A 23,154-nucleotide genomic window follows, 5' to 3' on the forward strand; every position below is an offset into this window, starting at 1 on the left:
TCTTCAATTCTAACTGCTGAATTACAACTCAAAGACTAAGTACTGCTCGATATAATGACCATTCACACCATATATCTGTATCATTTTGAACAGCTTTTCTCTTGGTACCTTGTCATACTTTTTCCAGGTCTAAAAAACTTAAATACAGATCTTTGTTTATATTCCCATGATTTCTCAACTATTTGCCGTAAAGTGAAATTGTTCCTGACAGCCTGAATCCGCTTGTTCTTTACCAAGCTAATCTTCCACAATCCTTCTCAACTGTTTCTCAAGTATATGCATAAATCTTCCCAGGAACACTCATTAGAGAAATACATCAGTAATTTTCCCATTGTTTTATTTCCCTTTTTGTATATGGGTACTGTAAGAGCTCTACTCAAATCATCTGGAATTCGTTCCTCTGTCCATGCCTGAACTATGCAGTGCAGCCACTACAAGACTTTTATACCTCCATACTTGAGCATTTCTGGTCGAATATCATCTACTCCTGCTGCCGTTCCCCATTTCAGGCTTTTGATGGCTTTCTCTATTTCAAGCATGGATATGTATTTCAGATTGCATGCCTGTGCAGTGTTTTTTTTTACCACTGTGCTGTCATTTAATGTTTTATTTACCAATTTTTCAAAGTAATTACTCCATACATCAAGGATATCTTTTTCACCAGTGTTCCTCTCACCTTTATCATCTCTAATTCCTTTTAAAGCAGTCTTCCCTCATTTCTGAGTTTTTTTTGACAGCCTCCAGAATATTTTGTCACCTTCCTGATATTTATTTTCTATGTTCTTACCAAAGTCTTCACATGATTCTTCTGCTTAGCTAGATTTACACAGTGTTTAGCTTTCTTACATTTGTCTCTGTATTCTCTAAGAGCACATGCTGACTTATTTGCCAGGAACTTGCAAAATGCTTTCTTCGTTTCCTTCATTACCTCTGTCTTCCTATGTCCACCAGGGATTTCTGATTTTTCGATCCCTGCAGACAACTTCACCACATGCCTCTCCGGCTGAATCAATCAATGTTTTCTTGGCTTGCAAATGAATCTCCAAAGTTTGTTCCTGTTCTCAAACTCTTTCATTTATTCTTGAATGATGTTTGTGTATTTTAGTCTACAGTTCACATCTGATAGCTGCTCAACTTTTATTAACTTTAAAACTTTTTTACATGTTCTTCTTTTGAACATTGGAAGAAGTTTAAAAATTGTAACAGACAACACAAGGTACTCAAGTCCTGATTAGCAACACCTATCAAATGCAAACATACTTGTTTAAAAATACTAGAGAAGTGGATTAATACCTAAACATTATCTGCACTCTGGGCTTTAAATAATGTTTCAAATCAACTCAAAAAGGAGATGTAGGGACATGTTGACTAAGTCTTTATTAGAAGCAAAGCATGAATGCCAAAATCAGAATGTAAGCATAACATAAGAGATGATTCCTCAAGAATAGCCAAAATAAAAAATAAAACTACAGAAAAAGGAATTGATTACACAAAATATGATTATACTAGGATCCTCAAGCTTAATTATTCTATCGGAAAATAATTTTGAAGTTACTCATAAAAATTATACAAAAAACAAAAGCAAATTATATACATACAAAAAACATTTAAAAAAATGCACAGATTGAAACTGAATATAGATCATTTAACAAGTGTCTGAAATGAAAAAGGCAAAGCAAATTTTCAAATTTACACAAATGAAATGTTCTTCGAAAATGAATTAGCTAACTAGAGTTGGATCAATGACTGGCTGTCAGATTGGTATCAAAATGTTGTATATGGGGGTGGAGTATCTCGAAAGAGGAAGGCATTTGGGACCATTATTGTTCAACGTACATTAATGGTATTGGGATGGGTAATGGTATTAATTGGTGATATGCAGCTGTTTGCAGAGCAATGCAGAGTCAATCAGATGTTATGTCCTTACAAGGTGGACTTGAATAGATTGTATGAATGTGCAGATAAATGTCAGATAAGATGAACTGTCAGTTCAATGTTGCAAAGTATACGGTTTTGAAATATGGTAAACAATGGGATGTAAAGAGGGGGTGAAGTGAACAACAATATGGTTTTATTGCTTCCACCTTCCCTTGCTGTTGTCAGATTTGAAATAAACATGTGTTAGCCATATTTCAACCAATTGCTTGTTTATTGATTTTTATTATTGAAGGTTTTCCTTCTTCAACCAAGGCTCAGTATATCTTCAGAAGTGCTAAGTGATACTTGGACAAAGTGTGTCATGAGTTAACCCCAGTATTTATATATTTTTCAGAAACGTTTTTTAATAATGGAAAAGTGGCTTAGAACTAGGACTTTGAAAAGAAAAGAAAATGAAACAGATGATGCCAACTCTAATTGTGATACACATGTTGTAACAGCGAGTAAATCTGATGCTATTAAAGTAGAAAAAACAAGCAGTTCAAAGAAAAAATACAGTAAGAAATATAACAGTTCATCTTTGGAATTCGGGTTTACTTGGTGTGCAGATGAAAGTGAACAGAAACCACAATGTGTTTTGTGTTATGAACTGTTGTTGAACGAGTGCATGAAACCTGCAAAACTCCAACAACATTTAGAAACTAAACATTGTGATGTGAAAAATAAGCCAACTGAAATTTTTCAGTGATGCTTAGGGACATTAAATCATAGGAAAGATATAGTTTGGGACATGGGTTCGATTAATAGCAAGGCACTGGAAGCATCCTATCTTTTAAGTTTGCGCATATCAAAAACAGGGGAACCTCATTCTATCGGGAAAAATTTACTACTTCCAGCTATAAAAGATGTGGTAAAAACTATGTTTGGCAACAAATTACTAAAAGATGTTGATTTGATTCCTCTTTCAAATGACACTGTCGGTCACAGAATTAATGATATGGCAAGTGACATAGACACTTGAACATAGAATCTCAGTTAATCGAAAGAGTTTAGAAGAGCCCTTATTATGCATTACAAATAGATGAGACTACTGATGTTACAAATGTTGCACAGTTAATATGCTATGTAAGACATGCACATGATAACATTCATGACGATATTCCGTTTTGTAGAACTTTGTCGTCACCAACAACTGGAGAAGATATATTTCACACTCTCAATAATTACATAATACACAAATGGATCTAGTGGGAAAAATGTACAGCTTTCTGTTCAGATGGAGCTCATGGCCTTACAGACAGACATAGTAGGGTTGTTTCTAAAGTCAAGGAAGTAGCTCCAGATATGAATTGGGTACATTGTTTCATACATAGGGGAAGCATTAGCCTCCAAAAGGAATGCCACCAGAATTTAAAACTGTGCTATACAACGCTGCAAAGCTAATTAATTTTTATTAAGGCTTGACAGTTAAATAAGAGCTGATTTTCAGTACTCTGCGATGAAATGGGCAGTGAATATATACAACTTTTGCTTCATTCTGAAATTCGCTGGCTTTCCAGGGGCAAAGTACTTACCAGGACCAAGTTTATTTCAATTAAGGCACTAAGTTTTGCTGTTTGTAAATGAATAATTCTGATTTTGCATCACTCCTTGTGGATGAAGCATGGTTTCAACACTATCCTATCTTTCAGACTTTTTTTTTTTTTTTAATTAAATGAACTAAATCTCTCCCTTCAGGGAAATTCTTTAACTATGATGCCTACGACAAAATAAAGGCATTCGAGAAAAATCTGGGGTTATGATTAGTTATGTAAAAGACAGACAATTTGCCCTTTTTCCAACACTGGAATCCTTTTTAGTGGAAAATGATATTTTTGTTGGTTCTGAGTTTCTGGAAAGGGTTTGTGACCACCTCAAAACTCTGAAACAGAATTTTGAAACATATTTTCCGAATAACTTTTATAAGAAATTTCTGTGGATTCGCAATCCATTTCAGGCTTACAGTCAAGAGAACGACCTTTCATTATCAAAAAAAGAACAGTTAATTGAGCTTTCAAGTGACAGTGGGCTTAAAATGCAATTCAGTGATCGTTTGGCTCAATTCTGGATCTCGCCTTCAGTGAGAAGTGAATTTCCCGAATTATCTGAAGCAGCATTAAAAATCATGATGCAGTTTTCTACAACCATCTTGGTGAGAAAGGATTTTCATCGCTCCTTCAAATAAAAACAAAATACAGAGATCGTCTTTGTGTGTGTGCTGATCTTTGTTTGAAGTTGACCAATATTGAGCCAGACATCCAGCAACTCTGCAAGGCCGAGAAGCTCAACACCATCTCATTAAAAGAGTAATAACACAATTATATCATATTATTTATTTGTTTAATAAAAATTAAAACTTTATTCAATGATCACTTTTAATCATTTACTTCCAATTTAATTATGTTATAAATGGCACAGTTTTTCCCCAAATGTTGGTAATCCCCACATAAGTTTTTAAAAATTACATCACTTAGTGGTCCGTAGAATTGTTGTAGGCATTTTACTGGTCTATGGGCTTAGAAAGGTTAAACTCTGCCATAGAGGAAGAATGACTATAGAAGAATAACCTTAATGAGCGCTGATAGTGATGACATGACAAAAGCAGATAAAATAGTTGAGTTACTGAGATTACTGCTTTAACATATGCGACAGACACTAATGTGGGAACAGAGGTGAATGAATTGGAGGTTCTTAGGATATTGCACAATCTCAATGTAAATACAGCTGTGAGATTAGATGGGGATATCAGCTCAGGTTTTCTGAGAAAGTGCAAGGGAACTGCCAATGCCTCTGACTAAGCTGTTTAATTTAAGTCAGCTCTGGTCGAGTTCTAAAGGAGTGGAAAGAGGACAAAATAATTCCCTTACATAAGGGAGGTTTTAAGACTGCAGTATCAAATTATAGACCAATCAGTATCTCAGGAGTGGTGGTAGAAGTACTGGAAAAATTGATCATAAAGAGAATTCAAGAACAGGTGGATAAAAATATGTGTGAGAGGTAACATAGCTTTGTCAAGGGTATGTCAACTTTTTATAATAGAGTTACAGCTGAAATGTATAAAGGAAAAGGCTACATGATAATTCTGTTGGATTATGCAAAGGCACTTGACAGAATACCACATGGAACTCTGTTACGCAAATTAGAACAAAGAGATGATATGATACTGGTTATGTGGATAAGAGGGTGACTGCTGGACAGATATCAAGAAGTATATATGGAAGGGCAGAATCAAGGCAAAAACTGGCGACTAGTGGTGTGTGTCACAAGATTCAGTGCTAAATGATATAGGAAATAGCTTGAAAAGAAATATTCAGTTGTTTGCTGATTATTCAAAATAAAGTATTGTAATAATGAATCAAGCCAAAGTGGAGTGCTTCCAGGATGATTTAAATAAGCTGTCAGTATATGCAAAAGATAATACGTGTCAGTTTAATGTGGAGAAATGTAAAATTATGCATTTTGGGATAAATAGATTACAAGTTGTGTACTACATTGATGGAACTGTACACCAGGGAATAGATGAAACTAGACATTTAGGGGTGGAGGTAAAGTTAAAGTTTACAGGACATATTGCTAAGGTAACTCATAAGATTACTTGGCTAATGAAGAACACATTAACATGTAGAGTTAAGTTGTTATTCCTCTTTATAAGGACTTGATACATTCACATCTGGATTACTGTGCTCAGGTCTGATTTCCTAGGTTTCTTGGGGATGAGAAAGCGGTGGAGAAGATTCAGAGGTGAGCGTCCAAAAAAAGGTGAGTGGTCTGTGGAATGTTCCCTATGAGGATCGATTGAGGGTGTGTGGATTGTAGAAGTTGGTTGATGGGAGAAAAAGAGGGGATATGATAATAACATTTAAGTTGCTTAAATGGTTTTATAGGATTAATGCAGGGGATATGTTTCACCACTTGGCTAAAGAGGCTAGAACAAGGAGTCATCCCTGGAAGTTGAATAAAGAAAGGTGTGAGGACTAGATTTTTTGCTTGGAGAGTTGTGAATGAGTGCTTTGCCAGAGTTAGTTTGGTTGTGAATGCTTTATCTGTTAAGGTTCAAGGAGAGGTATGATCGATTGTGTGGATAGTTTGTGTCTCCCACAATGAGTCTTTGGAATCCATGGAGGCACCAGTTCAATAATAATAATAAATAAATAAAGTACCTTGAGCAAATATCAACTAATCAAAACTTGAGTTTAATCGAGGCTCAGTTCTGGAACCTATCTTATTTCTAATCTACATAAATGACCTAAGTTCAATTGTCATTTTGGAAACCTAATCAGCTATGCCAATCATATACAGCTATAGTTTTCTCCTTGAATAGCATGACGAGTTTAAAGTGCAACATGGAATGTGCTATATTAAACCTGCACATAGTTCAGCAAAAATGAAATGAACATTCATAAAACTAAATTCATCTGCTTTGAAGAAGAGAGAGAGAAGCAGATTGGCAAATTAAAGAGGGAACACATACACAGACCACAATTTGAAATGAACACGTCCCATTGGTTAGAATCTAATTAAAGTATATAATATATATATTGCATATAATATATAAAATTTAAAACTACTTTTGTCAAATTAAAGCAGTACTTATTTTAACAGTGCTAACTGATTTAAGTTTAAAATAGCAACTAAAGAGGCTTAAAAATATATTACAGCAGCAAAGAAAAAAAAAATATATATATATAATTATTTTATATATAAAAATCTATATATATCTATATATACATACATACATACCTGATTGTCCCAGCTGCCAGCTATTAAAAAATTCTGGGGTAGTGTTGGTGGACTAAATGATAAACTGCTTACAGAATCATCAGGAGCAGAAACTACTTCATAATCCTTCATTGGATTATGTGTTCTCTCTGTACCAGAAGAACCAAATACAGTAGCTGTATTCCCAAAGCTGACATTTGGAGTTCCAAATAAACTCATATTTTTAGCTGAAAGTATATATATATATATATGAAACAAGTGATAGATATTTTGAACTTTATTTCTAGAGCAGATTTAAAATAGTACATGAATTATACTATTATCAGAGATGTCATAATAGTCAAGGACTCAAAGGGAGACCATACACTCACCTATACAAGCTGTCATGTCCTCTCTTACTCATTCACACTAAGATGCATTCCCACTTCAACTGGCAAACCGTTCCACTCACTCAATGCTCCATGAGAGAAAATCTAGCACCCACCCCCTTTCCCCTTGTCCTCGCTCTGCTTTCCATATAATGGAAAATTTCTAATGATATCCAATAGCACCCTTTCTGAAGTTTATAAGCCTCTAAATATCATTACTCTTTCTCCAATTGACCAGTGATTGCAGTCCAACTCTCAATCAGTCCTCATAATTTACAAAATGACTTCCTTGTGCTTGCATGTCAATGTTTATTTCAGCATCACAATTATCCTTTAAGATGTGCAATTTTTTATGACCTTTGAAATTCAACTTCACTAGCATTATTAGTTCTTCCAAGCATAATCCCACAAATATAACATGCCATTCAAAATATCATATCAAAATGTATTACTCTGCACTTATTAAGCAAATTGATAGCAATTATCATTTACTGAAAGTTTCACTTATTCAAATCATTCTGTAAGTGACAAGCAGCATCCCTGATTGCCCTGTCTATCTTTATATCATTGGCAAATAACTGAACAAATTTTATCCCATACTTCCAAACATCATTACTGTATGGATTGAAGAACAGTCTAAGAAGTGATCCTTGCAGCATGCCACTGATCACCCTAAATCTAGTAAATTTACTCCTCCCATATTCAATTTTGATACCTGTCCAACTACTTACTTATGCAAGCCAATAGTTTATGCTCTGATGCCATATTCTCCAGTTTATGCAACAGTGTCCTTACAGATACCACATGAAAGGCACCCTATCCAATGCTTCAAAGTCCAATACTATTATATTGTATCAATTCCCTTTATCCAACTCAGCCATAACATTATAAAATGAGCAAACTTTTAAATCCATGCTGTTCCATACAAAGTCCTTGAACAACTATTACACTAATCTCTACTCCCATGAGATCTTTTTCTGAGCCAATACTCAAATTATATGAACATGCCAAAGACTTAACAGTTTGCAGGTGTTAAGGCTTAAGTGCTGGGAGCACATTATGTTGGAGGTTTGATGGAGTATTGACAGCACTAAGAAAGGATTAAAAACTAAATTTTAATTCCCCTCTAAGACTTATAGAAGATGCCACTTATACTCCATGCTACAAATTTCATATTTCATTTCTAATATTTCATTTGTCACTGAGAAATCTTCAGGAAGTATAAATATCACTTATAACCCACACAAAAAAACAATACTCAATGAAACATGGGTGACCTGTGTCCCTCTATGGGTGTTTGTAGGTGGCCTAGGATATAAACCGGGACCTCTGATGATTGTTTACCAAATTTCGAGAAGTTTTATGCAACTGCTTTTTTTTTTTTTAATTAGTTTGATTTCTGAGAGCCACTGCAGATTCCAAAAACATCTTTCTTTTTTGAATTTATGAATTTACTATGAAGGAGCATGGTGGCTTTCTTCCAGAAAATCTTGTGAGTGGTATCCGATACATGGTCTGCAAGACCAGATCGACCACAGTCAATATTGCAGATGTAAGATTTGTGTTCATTTGAACAGATGGTGACTGATCTACCTGTCTGTCTGAAGTATACAACTTGCAGGAACAGGGTACTTTATATATTTCAGGCACGGAGAAGAGGGAGCTGATCTTTGGTAGAAGGTATAAGGGTAGCAAGTTTCCGGTGGGGCTTAAAGGCAGTGTAGAGGTACCTTTTTAGACCGTGCTATTTTTTCCTATGTGACCCAGACATACAGGATAGTGATGGAATTTCTGAAATACTTCTGAAAGGAATGGTCAAGGAATGGGGGGGGGGGAATTGATTTAATTCTGTAAGCACTGCAGCCATTGGAAAAGAAGGTGTTGTGTATATGGTTGAGTTCTGTTGAAGGAGGTTCCACTCAAAGATTATAGGCTCCATTGGTTAGAGTTTTAATGATACAATATTGTTGAGGAGAGGGAGAGTGGTGGGTTAAAAGAGCATCTTCCTGGCTGCCAGCATCACAAAAAAAAAAAAAAAAAAAAACTCAAATGCTTCGGTTCTTATCCCTCCTCTGATATATAGTTTACCTAAAATCCACAAACCTAACTCCCCTCTAGGACTTATAGTAGATGCCACTTATACTCCATGCTACAAATTGTCAAAACAGTGAACTTACATCCTATATAAAAAAACTATCTATTTTAAAACCTTGATTGAAAATAAATTCTAAATAATACTGATATATTGATAACATTTTGCATTGCCTTAATATTTACCAAATATTCCCTTAAAAAATGTTTTTCCCTTCTGATATTTAAGATCTCTTCCACTTTGCTATTGATTCTGGTAATTTTTCTTGGAAGAATAAAATTTACAAACAGAGTGAAGTGCTATGAGTCCTTCCCCCCCCCCCTCCTCATCCCCAAATGAGCTAAACTCAGTCCCTCTCAAGCCTTTTATCTGGCTAAGATATATAGATGGTGTGTTCTGTATTTGTCCTCATGACCCAGACATATTACTCCTTCCTCAGTCGCCTCAATAGTTACATTCAAGAATCCAGTTTACAATGGAAAATGACAGTTTTTCCCCTCCAAGACACCTCAGTGACATGCCTTCTGAATGGTAACCTCTCCTTCACTGTATATAAAAAACCCACTCACACAGGCAGATCCATTCATAAAAATTTTCTTGCCACCACTCCTCTCAACAATATGACGCAATTAAAATGCCAACCAACAGAGCCTATAATTTTTGTTCTAGTGGAACCTCTCAACCATATACACAACACCTTCCTTTCCAATGGCTACAGTGATTGCAGAATTAAAAAAATAATTAAATCACCATGATTAAATCCAACACGCTTTGACCTACAGTCACTTCATTTACATGCTACTTAAGAAAGCTGTCTTGTAACAACTCAAATTCTCCATTCTTACATAAGTTTTCTCTGCTACCCAATGTTCAGATAATTTAAGGCACCCATAATGATACTCATTTAATATCCATCATAGCAATTTCGTAATGCATTTCATTAACCCAAGCAACTGTACCACTAGGTCTGCAACAACACCCCATTATATATATAAATTAAAAGATACCAAGTATATAAAAGAAATTATATACTTGGTTTAATCCATTATCCAAGTGTAAGCAAACAAAGTTTGCACCTGAAGTATCTTTCAGGACTGGGGCAACTCCAGTATCCCATAATGCAAAGCACATCTCCTTGAGGAGATGTATAATGCTATGCATTAAGGGACGGGTCACTACCCAGACCGGTTTTGACCTTTATTGAGGTCTCATCGGTGGGAGCCAGACCCAGAAGTGGTGATACTGAGGTGGAAGTGATGGAGAAGTCATATTTCCATATACCAGTTGCCAAGAGGTATATAAAAAACCCACTCACACTATATGTATATAAAAAACCCACTCACTATCTACCTTATATAAAATGATAATCCTTTTTACGTAACGTTTTTGTGTCACGTTTTTTGTCAAGTTATTTGAAATGTTTCGAAACTCAGGGGCTACCCTGAATGTCGAGTCTTTAAAATTCAAGTCATCAGAATTCAAGGAGAACCAGCCTACCAGTCTGGAACTCAGGGGGTTGGGCGCCATAGGTGCTAGAACCCCCTTTTGAAGACTTGACACTCATGGGCTATCCTGAGTGTCGAGTCTTCGAAATTCGAGTCATCAGAATTCAAGGAGAACCGGCCTACCAGTCTGGAACTCAGGGGGTTGGGCGCCATAGGTACCAGAACCCCCCTTTTGAAGACTCGACACTCATGGGCTATCCTGAGTGTCAAGTCTTCGAAATTCGAGTCATCAGAATTCAAGGAGAACCAGCCTACCAGTCCGGAACATGGGGGGGGCCTGGTATGTATATAAAAAACCCACTCACACAGGCAGATGCATTCATAAAAACTTTCCTGCCACCACCACTCTCAACAATATGACACAATTAAAATGCCAACTAACAGAGCCTATAATTTTTGTGATGAGAACTTATACCACCTTGGCTGCGAGTTGCCTCAGTCCTGAAAGATACTTCAAGTGCAAACTGTTTGCTTACACTTGGATAATGGATTAAATCAAGTATATAATTTCTTGGTATCTTAAATTTATAATATAGCCAAGCGAAAAACTTTCAACAACCCCATTATATATTTCATCCTGTTAGCCTCCCCACCAGACAGCCTCAAAATCAGTACTGCATGAAACATTTTATTGCTTTCATGACTCTCACCCAAACTGATATCAAATCATCTGATATCATTAATAATATTCCTCCCCCATCCTCTCCTATCTCTTCTGACCTTCCTAAAAAAAAATTATACCTTTTACATAAATTTTACACATCTGACTGAGAGCCAGGTTTCACTATGCTAACAATCTTAGGCCACAATGTATTCACAAAGGCAGGAAATTCAACCCTGCTGGTCTGATGCTCCTGGTTTTATCATGTGCTTACATCTGCAATCTGCTTGGCAGTTAAGTGGATTTCTCTTTACTGTCAACACATGCTCAGAAAGTAAGCCCAAAGCATACAAGTCCATCCCACTCAAATTCAAAACCATGCTCACTGAAATTCATATCATTTGCATGTCTCAGCTGGACTTATATGCATTCTAACCATTCAATATCATCTAGTTTCCTTGACTCTGTGAATTAGGTTTTACCTCAATAAATAATTTCTCCAGACTTCTGATGCTAAATTCATTCAAATGTAGGCTATCCTGTTATACAAGTTCTTTCTACTATCAGACTCAGTCCACAGATCAAAAAATTCGTCTATTTCTTCTATAAATCCTGCACATTGAATCGTTTGCTATCATAGCCCTTCCTTAACTGAGTGAATTCATATCTTAGTAAATGCTGGCTTGGATGGTGAAGTAGCTAGTGCATCCACTCTCGAACCAAAAGACTGAGTTTGAATACTGTCTGGGTATGAATGTTTGGGATTGTCTCTAGGTGCAAGATCAATTTCACCACCCAATGAAGGTGTTGAAGTGGCTTAAAAAAAAGTTTCATGTATTTCTGGATTATGTTCTCGGCCAAGACCATAGATGGCGACACTATCAGCAAGATTTTTTTTTCTAAGTTGGTACATCTGTCATAAGCATCCATGTGAAATCGCAAATTATTCTATCAAGTAGTTTGTTTCATACAGCTGTCTGTATCCCTTGAAATGGATAAAATTGAGTATCGTGCAGTTATAAAATTCTTTGTAAAAAAAGGTTTAACGCCACATGAAATTCATTCAAAGTTCATAAACGTTTATTGGCACTCTTCTCCTTCATTTTCGACAATTAAGAAATGGGCTTCTGAGTTTAAACGTGGCCGTACCAGCCTTGAAGATGATCCACATGAAGGACGTCCAAAAAGTGTAACAACACCAGAAATCATGATCAAGTGCACGATATGGTATTGGATGACCGGCAAGTCAACATGCGTGAAATTGCTGAGACTAAAGGCATTTCAAAAGAACGTGTAGGATATATTTTGCATGAAGAATTAAAAATGCACTCGCATGAAAATCTCTGAATAGTGCTTGGAACATTTTGACAAGAATACAACTGATTTTGTGTGTCGATTTATTACTATGGATGAGACTTGGATTCACCATTACAAGCCAGAATCCAAATAGCATTTCAAAACAGTGGACAGAAGCTGACTGTTCAGAGCCAAAGAAGACAAAGTCGGTTCCATCAGCAGGAAAGGTCATGGCATTGATGTTTTGGGATGCTAAAAGGCATCTTGTTTATTAATTATCTTGAAAAGGGTAAAACAATAACCAGGGAATATTATTCTGATCTTTTAACCAGACTAGACAAAAAAAAGTTCATGAATAAAGATCCAGTTTGTAGAAGAAAAAAAAAATCTTTCATCAGGACAATGCACCTGCCCACAAAGGTGTTTTGACAATGGGAAAATTAAGGGATCTGCACTATGAATTGTTGGAACATTCACCCTATTCTGCAGATTTGGCTTCCTCTGCCTTCTATCTCTTCCCAAAACCAAAACTCTTCCTTTCTGGTATATTATTCTTCCTTGCTAAAATAATATTCCATGGTTATTGTTTTACCCTTTTCAGCGTTTTTCTTCGAATCAAGTGGTGATTGCAGCTGGAGAGGGGTATTTTGCAGATCTTACTGAGAACCACTATAGGGATGGGATCATGGTGCTGGAGCATCGCTTGAATAAATGTATTAGTCTTAAGGGAGATTATGTTGAAAAAGAAAAATAATTTTGAAATTATAAATTTTTTTTCATTGTTAGGCCGAGAAATTTTCAGACCACCCTCATACTTCCACATATTTTTTCCTAAGAATCTCTTGCTTAATAAGACTGCACATCCATTTCACTTCTATCTTTATTTATTCTTCAAACAATTTCAATATTGCATTATATAAAGATTTTTTAAATGCATCCCATGCACTGCCAGTATCTTTTCCATTTAGCAACTGATACCATGAGACAATACCTAGTATATTCCTCTGTTGGGCATATTTTCCTACTGTGTAGCTCAACATGCAACCTTTTTCTGAATGGAAAATCTATATATATGCCACTTCCCAGGTCATTACAGTATGATCTCTGTCATGTATGCCATGACAGAGATAAAGAATGTTTGATCTTTACTCTGGGAGTAAAGATCAAACATTCTTTGACCTAGAGTTCTGTCAAATGCCACAATTAATAAACATTAAAATGACAATTATTATACTTTGTTGTATTAGAATTATATTAATATATTTATTGATATATATTAATGCATACACACACTAAATACAACAAAGTCGGAAAAAACTAAACATCCCTTTTCGCAACCATGAAAACTGGAGAAGAAGGATATCCTTGATGTATGAAGTAATTACTTCGAGAAACTGCTAAATGAAACAAGCAGTGAAAGCAGAGTGGTAAAAAACACTGAACAGGCATGCAATCAGGAATACATATCCATGCTTGAAGTAGAAAAAGCCATCAAAAGCCTGAAATGTGGAAAGGCAGTGGAAGTAGATGATATTTGATCAGAAATGCTCAAGTATAGAGGTATAAAAGTCTTGTAATGGCTGCACTGCTTAGTTCAGGCCTGGACAGAGGAGTGAATTCCAGATGATTGAAGTTGAGCTCTCATAGTACCCATATATAAAAAAGGGAAATAAAACCAAATGTGAGAATTACAGAGGTATTTCTCTATTGAGTGTTCCTGGTAAGATTTATGCAAGCAGAAATGGTTGAGAAGTAATGTGGAAGGGAAGCTTGGTGAAGAACAAGTTGGATTCAAGCTGAATAAAAGCTATCAGGATCACATTTTCACTTGACGACAAATAGTTGAGAAATCGTGGGAATATAAACAAAGCTCTGTATTTGAGTTTTGTAGACATGTAAAAAGGCCATATGACAAGATGCCAAGAGAAAAGCTATTCAAAAGGCTACAATTATATGGTGTCAATGGGGCATTATATCAAGAAACTTAGTCTGAGTTGTAAGTCAGCAGTCAGAACTGAAGTACAGAAAGACGGTTTGATGTTAAATCTGGTGTCACACAAGGATGTACATTATCCCTTCTGTTATTTTATTCATTATCTATATGGATCTATATGAAGATAAATATCTATACATATTTATCTATATGAAGGAAAGCAGTATTAAACCTGATATCAAAATTGGATATGTTAATCTCAGCTCTTTGCTTTATGCAGATGTTATACTTCTAAATAAATCCAGTACAATCTGCAAGATCTCCTGACTAAATTGAATAACTGTTGTAATAAATTTGGTATGAATTGGTAATAACAAGACAAAGACAATGAAAATAGGCAAAAACATTGAAAATATCAACTGCATCGTGAATGGAGAACCTATAGAACAAGTAAAACATTTCAGATACTTAGGCACAATTTTTAACTGAAGATAGTAAATTAAATATGAAAATAAACAACAGAATCAACAAAGAGAATATTGCAAATGATATAGTTAAACAATTTTAATTATGGATCTGAGAGTTGGGTTAGAAATAAAACACTTGACCAGACTAGAGATCACAGATATGAGTCCTGAGAAAGATCAGGGACACAAACAGATGGCATTAATAGCAATATCATATTAAAAACAAGGATATTAGAAAAGAACTTGACATTGTTAGCATCCAGGAATTTGTTGTTAGCAGAGCTAATCTAAGATGGTATGGCCACTTAAACAGAATGGGATAAATTTAGTTTAATCCTTTATCCAAGTGTAAGCAAACAAAGTTTGCACCTGAAGTATCTTCAGGACTGAGGCAACTCGTGGTAAAGGTGGACTGAGCTCTCATCACTCCTTGTCTCAGTATCTCCCATAATGCAAACCACATCTCCTTGCAGACATGTATAATGCTATGCATTAAGGGAAGAGCCACTACCCAGACCAGTTTTGACCTATTTTGAGATCTCATCAGTGGGAGCCAGACCCAGAAGTGGTGATACTAAGGCAGAAGCAATGGAGAAGTCATATTTACCTACACGAGTTGCCAAAAGGTGTACCACCTTATTATTAAATTACTCTGGGTAGTGGCCCTTCCCTCAATGCATAGCATTATACATGTCCGCAAGGAGATGTGCTTTGCATTATGGGAGATACTGAGACAAGGAGCGATGAGAGCTTGGTCAACCTTCATCACGAGTTGCCTCAGTCCTGAAGATAATTCAGGTGCAAACTTTGTTTGCTTACACTTTGATAAAGGATTGAACTATGTTTATTATAGTCTAACCAAGTAGGAAAAAACTTCCAACAAAACAGAATGGGAGAGGAAAGATTAGCAAAACAGGTGCTCTCTGCCCGGTAAGCAGGAAAAAGACCCAGATGAAGACCAAGATATAGGTGGATTGATACAGTAAAAAGTGACTTGGAAGACAATTATGTGGCAAGTAAATGGGAAGAATGACTATGGAAGATTAACCTTAATGAGTGATGATGGTGACGAGGATGAAAGAGAAGCAGATAAAATAGTTTACTTATTGAGTGACCACTTTGCAAGGGTATATCATCCTAGTGAGGTTACTGCTTTAACATGTGTGATGGACACTAATGTGAGAACAGAGGTGGATGAATTGGAAGTTCTTAGGATATCTCAATGTAAAAACTCTAGCTGATATTCCATTTAATCTGGGATTAAATGGAATATCAGATAGGGTTTTGTGAGAATGTGCAAGGGAACTGGCAATGCCTCTGACTAGGTTCTTTAGTCTCAGCTCTTGTAGAGTTCCAAGGGAGTGGAAAGAGGAAAAATATTTTCTTGAATACGGGAGGTTTCAAGACTGTAGTAGCAAATTATAGACCAACCAGTATGTCAGGCATGGTGGTAAAAGTACTAGGAAAATTGCTAAAAAAGAGAATTCAAGAATGGGTAGATAAAAATATGATACTGTATGAGTGTCAACATGGTTTTGTGAAAGGTTAGTCATTCCTTAGTAATTTACTAACTTTTTATAATAGAGTAACAGCTGAGTTGGATAATGGAAATGGCTAAATGACTTTGCAGAATACCACATGGAAGTCTGTTACATAAATTAGAACAAATAGGGATGATATGACACTGGTTAAGTGGATAAGAGGGTGGCTGCTGGACAGATATCAAAAAGCGGTATATGGAGGGGAAGAATTGAGGCAAAAACAAGTGACTAATGGTGTGCCACAAGGTTCAGTATTGGGACCATTGTTGTTTAATTTGTGCATAAATGATATATGAAATCACCTGAAAGGAAATATTCAATTGTTTGCTAATGATGCGAAATTAGATAGAGTAACAGTTAATCAGCGTGATTAACTGTGTGCAGAACCTGTAGGACAATTTAAATTGGCTGTCAGTGTGGGCAAAAGTTAATGGGTGTCAGTTTAATGTCGAGAAATGTAAAGTAATGCATTTTGGAAAATAATAGATCACAAGCCATGCATTCCCACTGATGGCACTGTACTGCAGGAAATAGATGAAGCTAGAGATTCAGGGGGGGGGGGGAGTAGACAGAGTTAAAGTTTAGAGGACATACTGCTAAGGTAGCCCATAATATTACTTGGCCATTAAAGAACACATTAACAAGTAGAGATAAGAAAGTTGTTATTCCTCTTTATAAGGCCTTGGTACTCCCACATCTGGATTACTGTGCTCAAGTCTAGTCGCCTGCATTTATTAGGGATGAGGAAGCAGTAAAGATTATTCAGAGGTGAGTGACCGATATGGTGAGTGGTAAGTGGAATGTTCCCTATGAAGATCGATTGAGTGTGTATGGATTGCAGAAGTTGGTTGATAGTAGAAAAAGAGAAGATATGATAGAAACATTTAAGTTGCTTCTTAAATGGTTTTATAGGATAGATGAAGAGGAAATGTTTCAGCACTTGGTTTGACAGACCAGAACAAGGGGTCATCCCTGAAAGTTGAATAAAGGTGTGGTTAGTAAGAGTGTAAGGACTAGATTTTTTTGCTTGGAGAGTTGTGAATGAGTGGAATGGGTTAGCCAGAGTCAGTTGTGAGTGCTTTGTCTGTTAATCGGTTTAAGGAGAGGTATGATAGATTGTGTGGATAAATTGGGTCTCCTGCGATGAGTCTTCGGACTCCATGGAGTCCGAATATCATATAATAATATTATAAGATTTCAGCTATAAGAGTGACACCCATGATTTGGGATGGAGAGTGAATATGAGAGAAATGATCAGCAATGTCTCTTCACGATAAAGAAGATAAATTATTATGAAAAGGATGGCATTGTTAGTTTTCTTTTGTGTTTATAATCCTGTACACGAGGCATTTCAGTACACATACCATGCATGAACAAAAACAGTCAGAGAAAGAAGAAACTATCAAAACTGCATTTAGAGACTTGTAGAATGACAGTTTGGGAAATGTAGTACAGTTATTCTACAGCTCAACAGTACAATTTAAATGAAGCATTTTTTTCCCAAAAAATATAAGTGGCAACTGAATGCATGTGTCTATGTGATAGAGTGAAGTGCAATGGTTAGATTTTAGTGTTCAACTGTGAAATTTGTGATCTATACAAAGTTCACAGTTGAACACTAAAGGAGCATTTTCAGTTCTCCCCCACCTACCCATTTGTATGTGTGGCTAAGTGGCATGGAAGACAAAAGAAATCTGTGTTTCTTGAAGAGCCAGACGTTGCAGTTCTTGGGAATATAGTATCAGGAAGACAGATTGATAGAATGAAAGAGAAGATGGGAAGTTGGCTCACATGTTTGAAGCTGACCTATGTAGTATCAATGAGTGCTGTATGCTTCTTGGATGCTTAGAGGAAAGTGAAGGTATGGTCGTAACCAGTTTGAAGTGGCATCAATGAAAATACAAAACAGCAATAATGCAAAAAAAAAAAAAAACATCTACAAGAAAGAGTGAATCTGTGAGGGACAGGTAATTATTTAATCATCTATTAAATGACTGTCCTTTAATAAACTGCATCACATTCAAAAGGAAGCTTTTGGTGAACTACTCCAAAATGTGAGCAGAATATTTTGAAAATGGGTAGATTTGGGATTTGTGTAATGTTCTACAGGTGAGAAGTGGTGTCCTAAACTGAAGAGGATATCAGGTTTTATTGAAGAATAAGGAGGTCAAAAATAAGATTGAATTGTGTTTTGATAATACTGAAGTTCATATTATTCTTAATGTATATTCCATTAGGAATGGTAAAACAATAACTTTTAAGACACTGACAGAAAACCCTGAAGCTTGAATTATTTGAGTACTGTATAGTGCATCAAAGAAAGAGGAATAAGGAGCATCTATCATCACTAAAACTGTTAAGATTTGTATTTAGTGAGAGAAGGTGTGTGTGCTAACGAGGAGGGATGTAAGCAAAAGCACAGACACCTGAGCCACCATACAACTGACAGAGAAATCATTTGAAGTAAACCATGAGTTCTTTGTTAGCCTGGTTATTGTTTAGGTGGAAGCATGAAACTTCTGTTTTGCTAGGATTTAGGCGTAATTTCCATTTGCTGAAGTATTCATTTAGGACTGCAAGGTAGTTTGTTAGTGTATCTTCCATTGTAGTAAAATTTGTGTGTCTGGTGGCTAGAGCAATGTCATCAGCGTAGCAAAACTTCTTGGAGGCTGTATTAGGCAAATCTGCGATGTATAAGTTAAAAAGGAGGAGAGCCAGAATTAACCCCACATACTGAGATTGAAACACAGGGAGTCAACTGCATGTGCTACCCACAGTGAGAGATCAACTGTTAAAACTTGATTGTAGCTTAAATATTCTAAAGCACATTGCATCAATTTTTTTCCACAGAGGTCAAGTCCCATGAGAATGTTGTAAAAATAACTTGTTTGTTTCTGTATATTTTGTACTAGGTATTTTTGTAAATAACTCTTTGGAAGTTAACTGTATATACTCCTTTAATAAGAATATTTTAGAGTGTTAAAAACAAAGATAATGTTTTGCTGCTGGAGCTGTATGTAATAGATCTACATGGTGGCATAAGAAAGGTTGTTTATGAAATTTTGTATGTGAAAGGCTTACAAGCTCTGCATGTAAACACCTCCAAAGTCAGTCAGAAAGGTTCAAACAACTTTCCGACGGCCAACAACTTACAATCAAAAGAAAGCAAAGGAGAACAGAAAGCTGGCTGAACTTTTGAGCTATTGGAGACGGCAGCCATCCAGGCATTTTCGGAGAGCCAAAGCAGAGGAGAAAAGACGATGAAAATTACCCAAAGCAACTTTTCTCGGAGGATTTTCTTTTTCGCTGTGGGAGAACAACCTTTTGCCGGTCGCAGTCCACCTCCCACTATTTTCCCGTTGAGATATATTACTGAAGCCAGACATTCCTGAGGAAGCTCAAGATCCAAGATGAAAGAAATGCCATAAGACTGTAGTGAAAGACTTTTGACTGAATGTGCGATGCAGAGTCTTTTGTAAGTTAAAACCTTTTGTATATTCCCTCTCATAGTAGGTTGTAGATGGACTTTTAAGAGATTGTTCAATAGTAGTAAGAATTGTCATTAAGAGAATCGATTGGCATATTGGAAGTTGATATAAAATTTGTAAAGATAACTTACCACCACCACACTCATTGAACATGACATAGGTTGCTATGAAGGATATGTAAAATCTGCCAATTTTTGGCTGACACATTGAATGCAAAGTTCTGAACATCAACTGGAACATGAATCTGCAAAAACATTGAGAAACAAAGCTCACAACATGAGGTTTCCATAGTAGGATCACAATATGCAAGGGCCCACATTATCCAAACCAACATGCAGAATCTTCTTCAGTAGTGCAAACAGCATGTACAGTGGGATGTGGAAGCTTAGAAAGCTGTTAAAGAGCGACAAATCATATTACATCCTATATCGAGCAGATGGACAGGTGTAGCAGATATCCAGTGAACATCTCTTAACAGACTGCGTAACCAACTATGAAATTTGGAGGTGCAGCATGGTCCTACTTTCCTTGGTTTACCCTCAGACCTCTGTTTGTGGTGCTATGAACACTGAACTCAGAGAGGTTAGCTGAACATTCTGGACAATGCAATGATTCCTACTTTGTGATGTTTCTATGGAACTGACCATTGTTTCTTTTGGCAAGACAATGCACTGTCTCATAACGATGATGCTGTAACTGACACGAACATCGCCACACTTGACTGGCCTCCACTCCATAACAGTCCAGGACATGGACTGTTATGGAGTGGACGTCACATGCCTACAGGAAGAATGGTCCAAAATTCACATTGACTGCTTATGGAAGGTATGCCCTACAGGATTGCTGCAGTCATCACAAAAAAAAAAAAAGAGGTCCTACATCTTATTAAGGTGGGTGCCATGGATATTTGTTCCTAACACCAAGGTGTCCATTGACTCCTTTCCAAGCAGTGTATCTTTTCATACCTTGTACCCAAAGGTGGGCAAGAGTTACATGGAGTTCTGCTGTAGAATAAGAACAGAAGAATTCATATTGGCAATCACCAATTGACTGGACCTCCAGGTAAATAAGTTAACTGTCAATGACCATCTTCATTAAAGGATAACAGTCTGATGACTGATTTTTATCTCCTGTTTTAGGGATGGGATAGACAAATACAACACTTCCTCCTAGGAAACAGTGTAATTTGGACAATTAAGAGCAGACCGTGGTTGTCGTTACAACATGGGGAATGCAGTCATAAATAGGTCAGGTATAGATGTGATGATGTATGCCATTTATGTTAATGTTTATGCCACAAACTGTGCTTGAAAATGGCTTTTGAGTTGTTTTTTTTATTAGTTTATATATAGAGAGAGATAGAGAGAGAGAATTACTATAATTGTTTATCTTGGTTTACTTTTGTGAATATCTGAATAGAGAGAGAAATGGGAGGGGATACACTAAGACAAGTTACCCATACCAAGTGCATAATATCCTTACCACTACTCATTCCATTCTCTCCCATTTGTATGCAGGAGAATGTCTTCCTACCTGACATATCTGTGCATGTTTGAAATGTTGTAGTTCATGTGAAATAATGCAAAAATATTGTAACAAACTGCAAGTACATATATATAATGTAGTAAGAAATAATCTTATTTGGTGAAACCATTCTTATATATCACTAAGGCTCATAATTTTTTGTTTTCATGAAAATGAATGCTTTCAATTTTGGAATGTTCCGTCATCTCACATTAAAATAGCTTTCACAAATTTAAGAAAGTGCAAGCATTTTTCATAGTTTACTATGAAACCATCCTTTCATCATATGCCAGGTAAGTACAGACCTCCATTTCAAAAGTTAAAAATATGGCCTGAATAATTAATTGCTCAAAATTACCATTTGGGATATTTACAAACAAAGCATATCAAAACAAATTTATTCACCCATTGGTGACACTTCAGCAGACTGATCAATAGCATAGTTAATAAATGAAATTTTTATATTTTAATGGAAAAAACCTCACACATTGGTGCAGGTTCACAAATTTTGCTTCCTGCATATTTCAGCGATTAATGAATATTAGTAAACATATGCTTATTCATAAAAGTTTCCTTTCAAAGCAGAAATCTAAGAATTGCAGTTTCAAATATTTCACCTGATATTGGTGCAGCAGTATTGAAACACATCCATCACATTAAATTGTTATTAAACTTCTTTTATGTTTTTAATTCTTTCTTTATTACTAATCGTTTTACATTTCATGTGCTTGTACTGCAAATGTACAATAATAATAAATCTATCTATATAAAAATATGATATAATGTGCATGTCTAATGTGTATATAACATGCTAAAAATGTAATATTTGCATCTGATTTCTGCAATATTCGCTGTGTATTTTTTTGTATTGAATATAAATATAATAATATGCCTATATTACGATTTTTTTTCGAGGGAGCCGTGATATATTTTAATTTTTCCAAAGGGGACCCTGACATCCAGAGGTTTGGGAAGCACTGGTCTAGATAATTCAAAGGCAATCTACGGAAATGTGCAAGTGTTAAAAATTTCATATTCAATTACTTTAAAAAAAAAAAAAAAAAAACTACAGCATAACCAGTTCACTTTTCTTTACACAAAGGAACTGTTAGCAGCGATTCCTAGTAAGATTCAACATGAATTAACAACCACTACCAAATGTTTCTGTCAAGAAATAAAACCGAGACTAAAGGTGTCGGTCAATTCAGTTTTCATCAATACTTTTATTGTACAATAAGCAGATAGGATAAGTAACCATTGTGATGCAAAATTTAACAGCTTAACTCACTTATTTTATTTCCTGATGTGCAGTTTGACAAAACCCGTAATCTAAAATATAAAAGTTTACAACAGATGTAAACAAGTCGGAGGTACCAAACTTACACTTCTTGCCTGCATCGCGCATGATCAGAAAAGTGAAGCACACAACCTGCCGGTAGCAAACTTTATCAATCAAAATTTCTCAAATCAAACAGTCAAATTTTATAAGAAATATGAATAAGATTTAAAAAAAAAAAAAGGGCGTAAGTCATGTAAAGTCAATTTTCAAAAAAATGACAAAAATTCCTTAAAATCTAAACTACTTCAAAAAAATTTAATTTAATAGTTTTAACTGATTGTGCCAAAAAAAAGAATTGACAAGCTGAGGGCATAACGTCTAATTTTTCTAACTTTTAAAATTTCAGATTCTTAAAATTTAAATT

At 35.7% G+C, this 23,154-nt stretch overlaps 1 protein-coding gene across 2 annotated transcripts in view; it reads right to left on the reverse strand.

Moving 5' to 3' along the window:
• Rae1 (ribonucleic acid export 1) overlaps positions 1-22,879 on the reverse strand; it is a 127,464-nt gene extending 104,585 nt beyond the window's left edge. The window contains exons 1-2 of one of the 2 annotated variants that reach the window (XM_090415604.1): positions 22,835-22,879; positions 6,658-6,863 (exon numbers count right to left, since the gene is read on the reverse strand). In XM_090415604.1, coding sequence (XP_090271730.1) covers positions 6,658-6,863; positions 22,835-22,856 — 228 coding nt within the window. In that variant the 5' untranslated portion in view covers positions 22,857-22,879. Of the gene's footprint in view, positions 1-6,657; positions 6,864-22,739 lie in introns of both variants that reach the window. The other variant, XM_090415605.1, reaches the window with a different exon arrangement.
• Positions 22,880-23,154: the final 275 nt, after the last annotated feature.

The sequence above is a fragment of the Typopeltis vanoorti genome, chromosome 3 (assembly GCF_054136105.1).
Source record: "Typopeltis vanoorti isolate ZY-2024b chromosome 3, IOZ_Tvanoo_1.0, whole genome shotgun sequence".
Taxonomy (NCBI): Eukaryota; Metazoa; Arthropoda; class Arachnida; order Uropygi; family Thelyphonidae; genus Typopeltis; species Typopeltis vanoorti.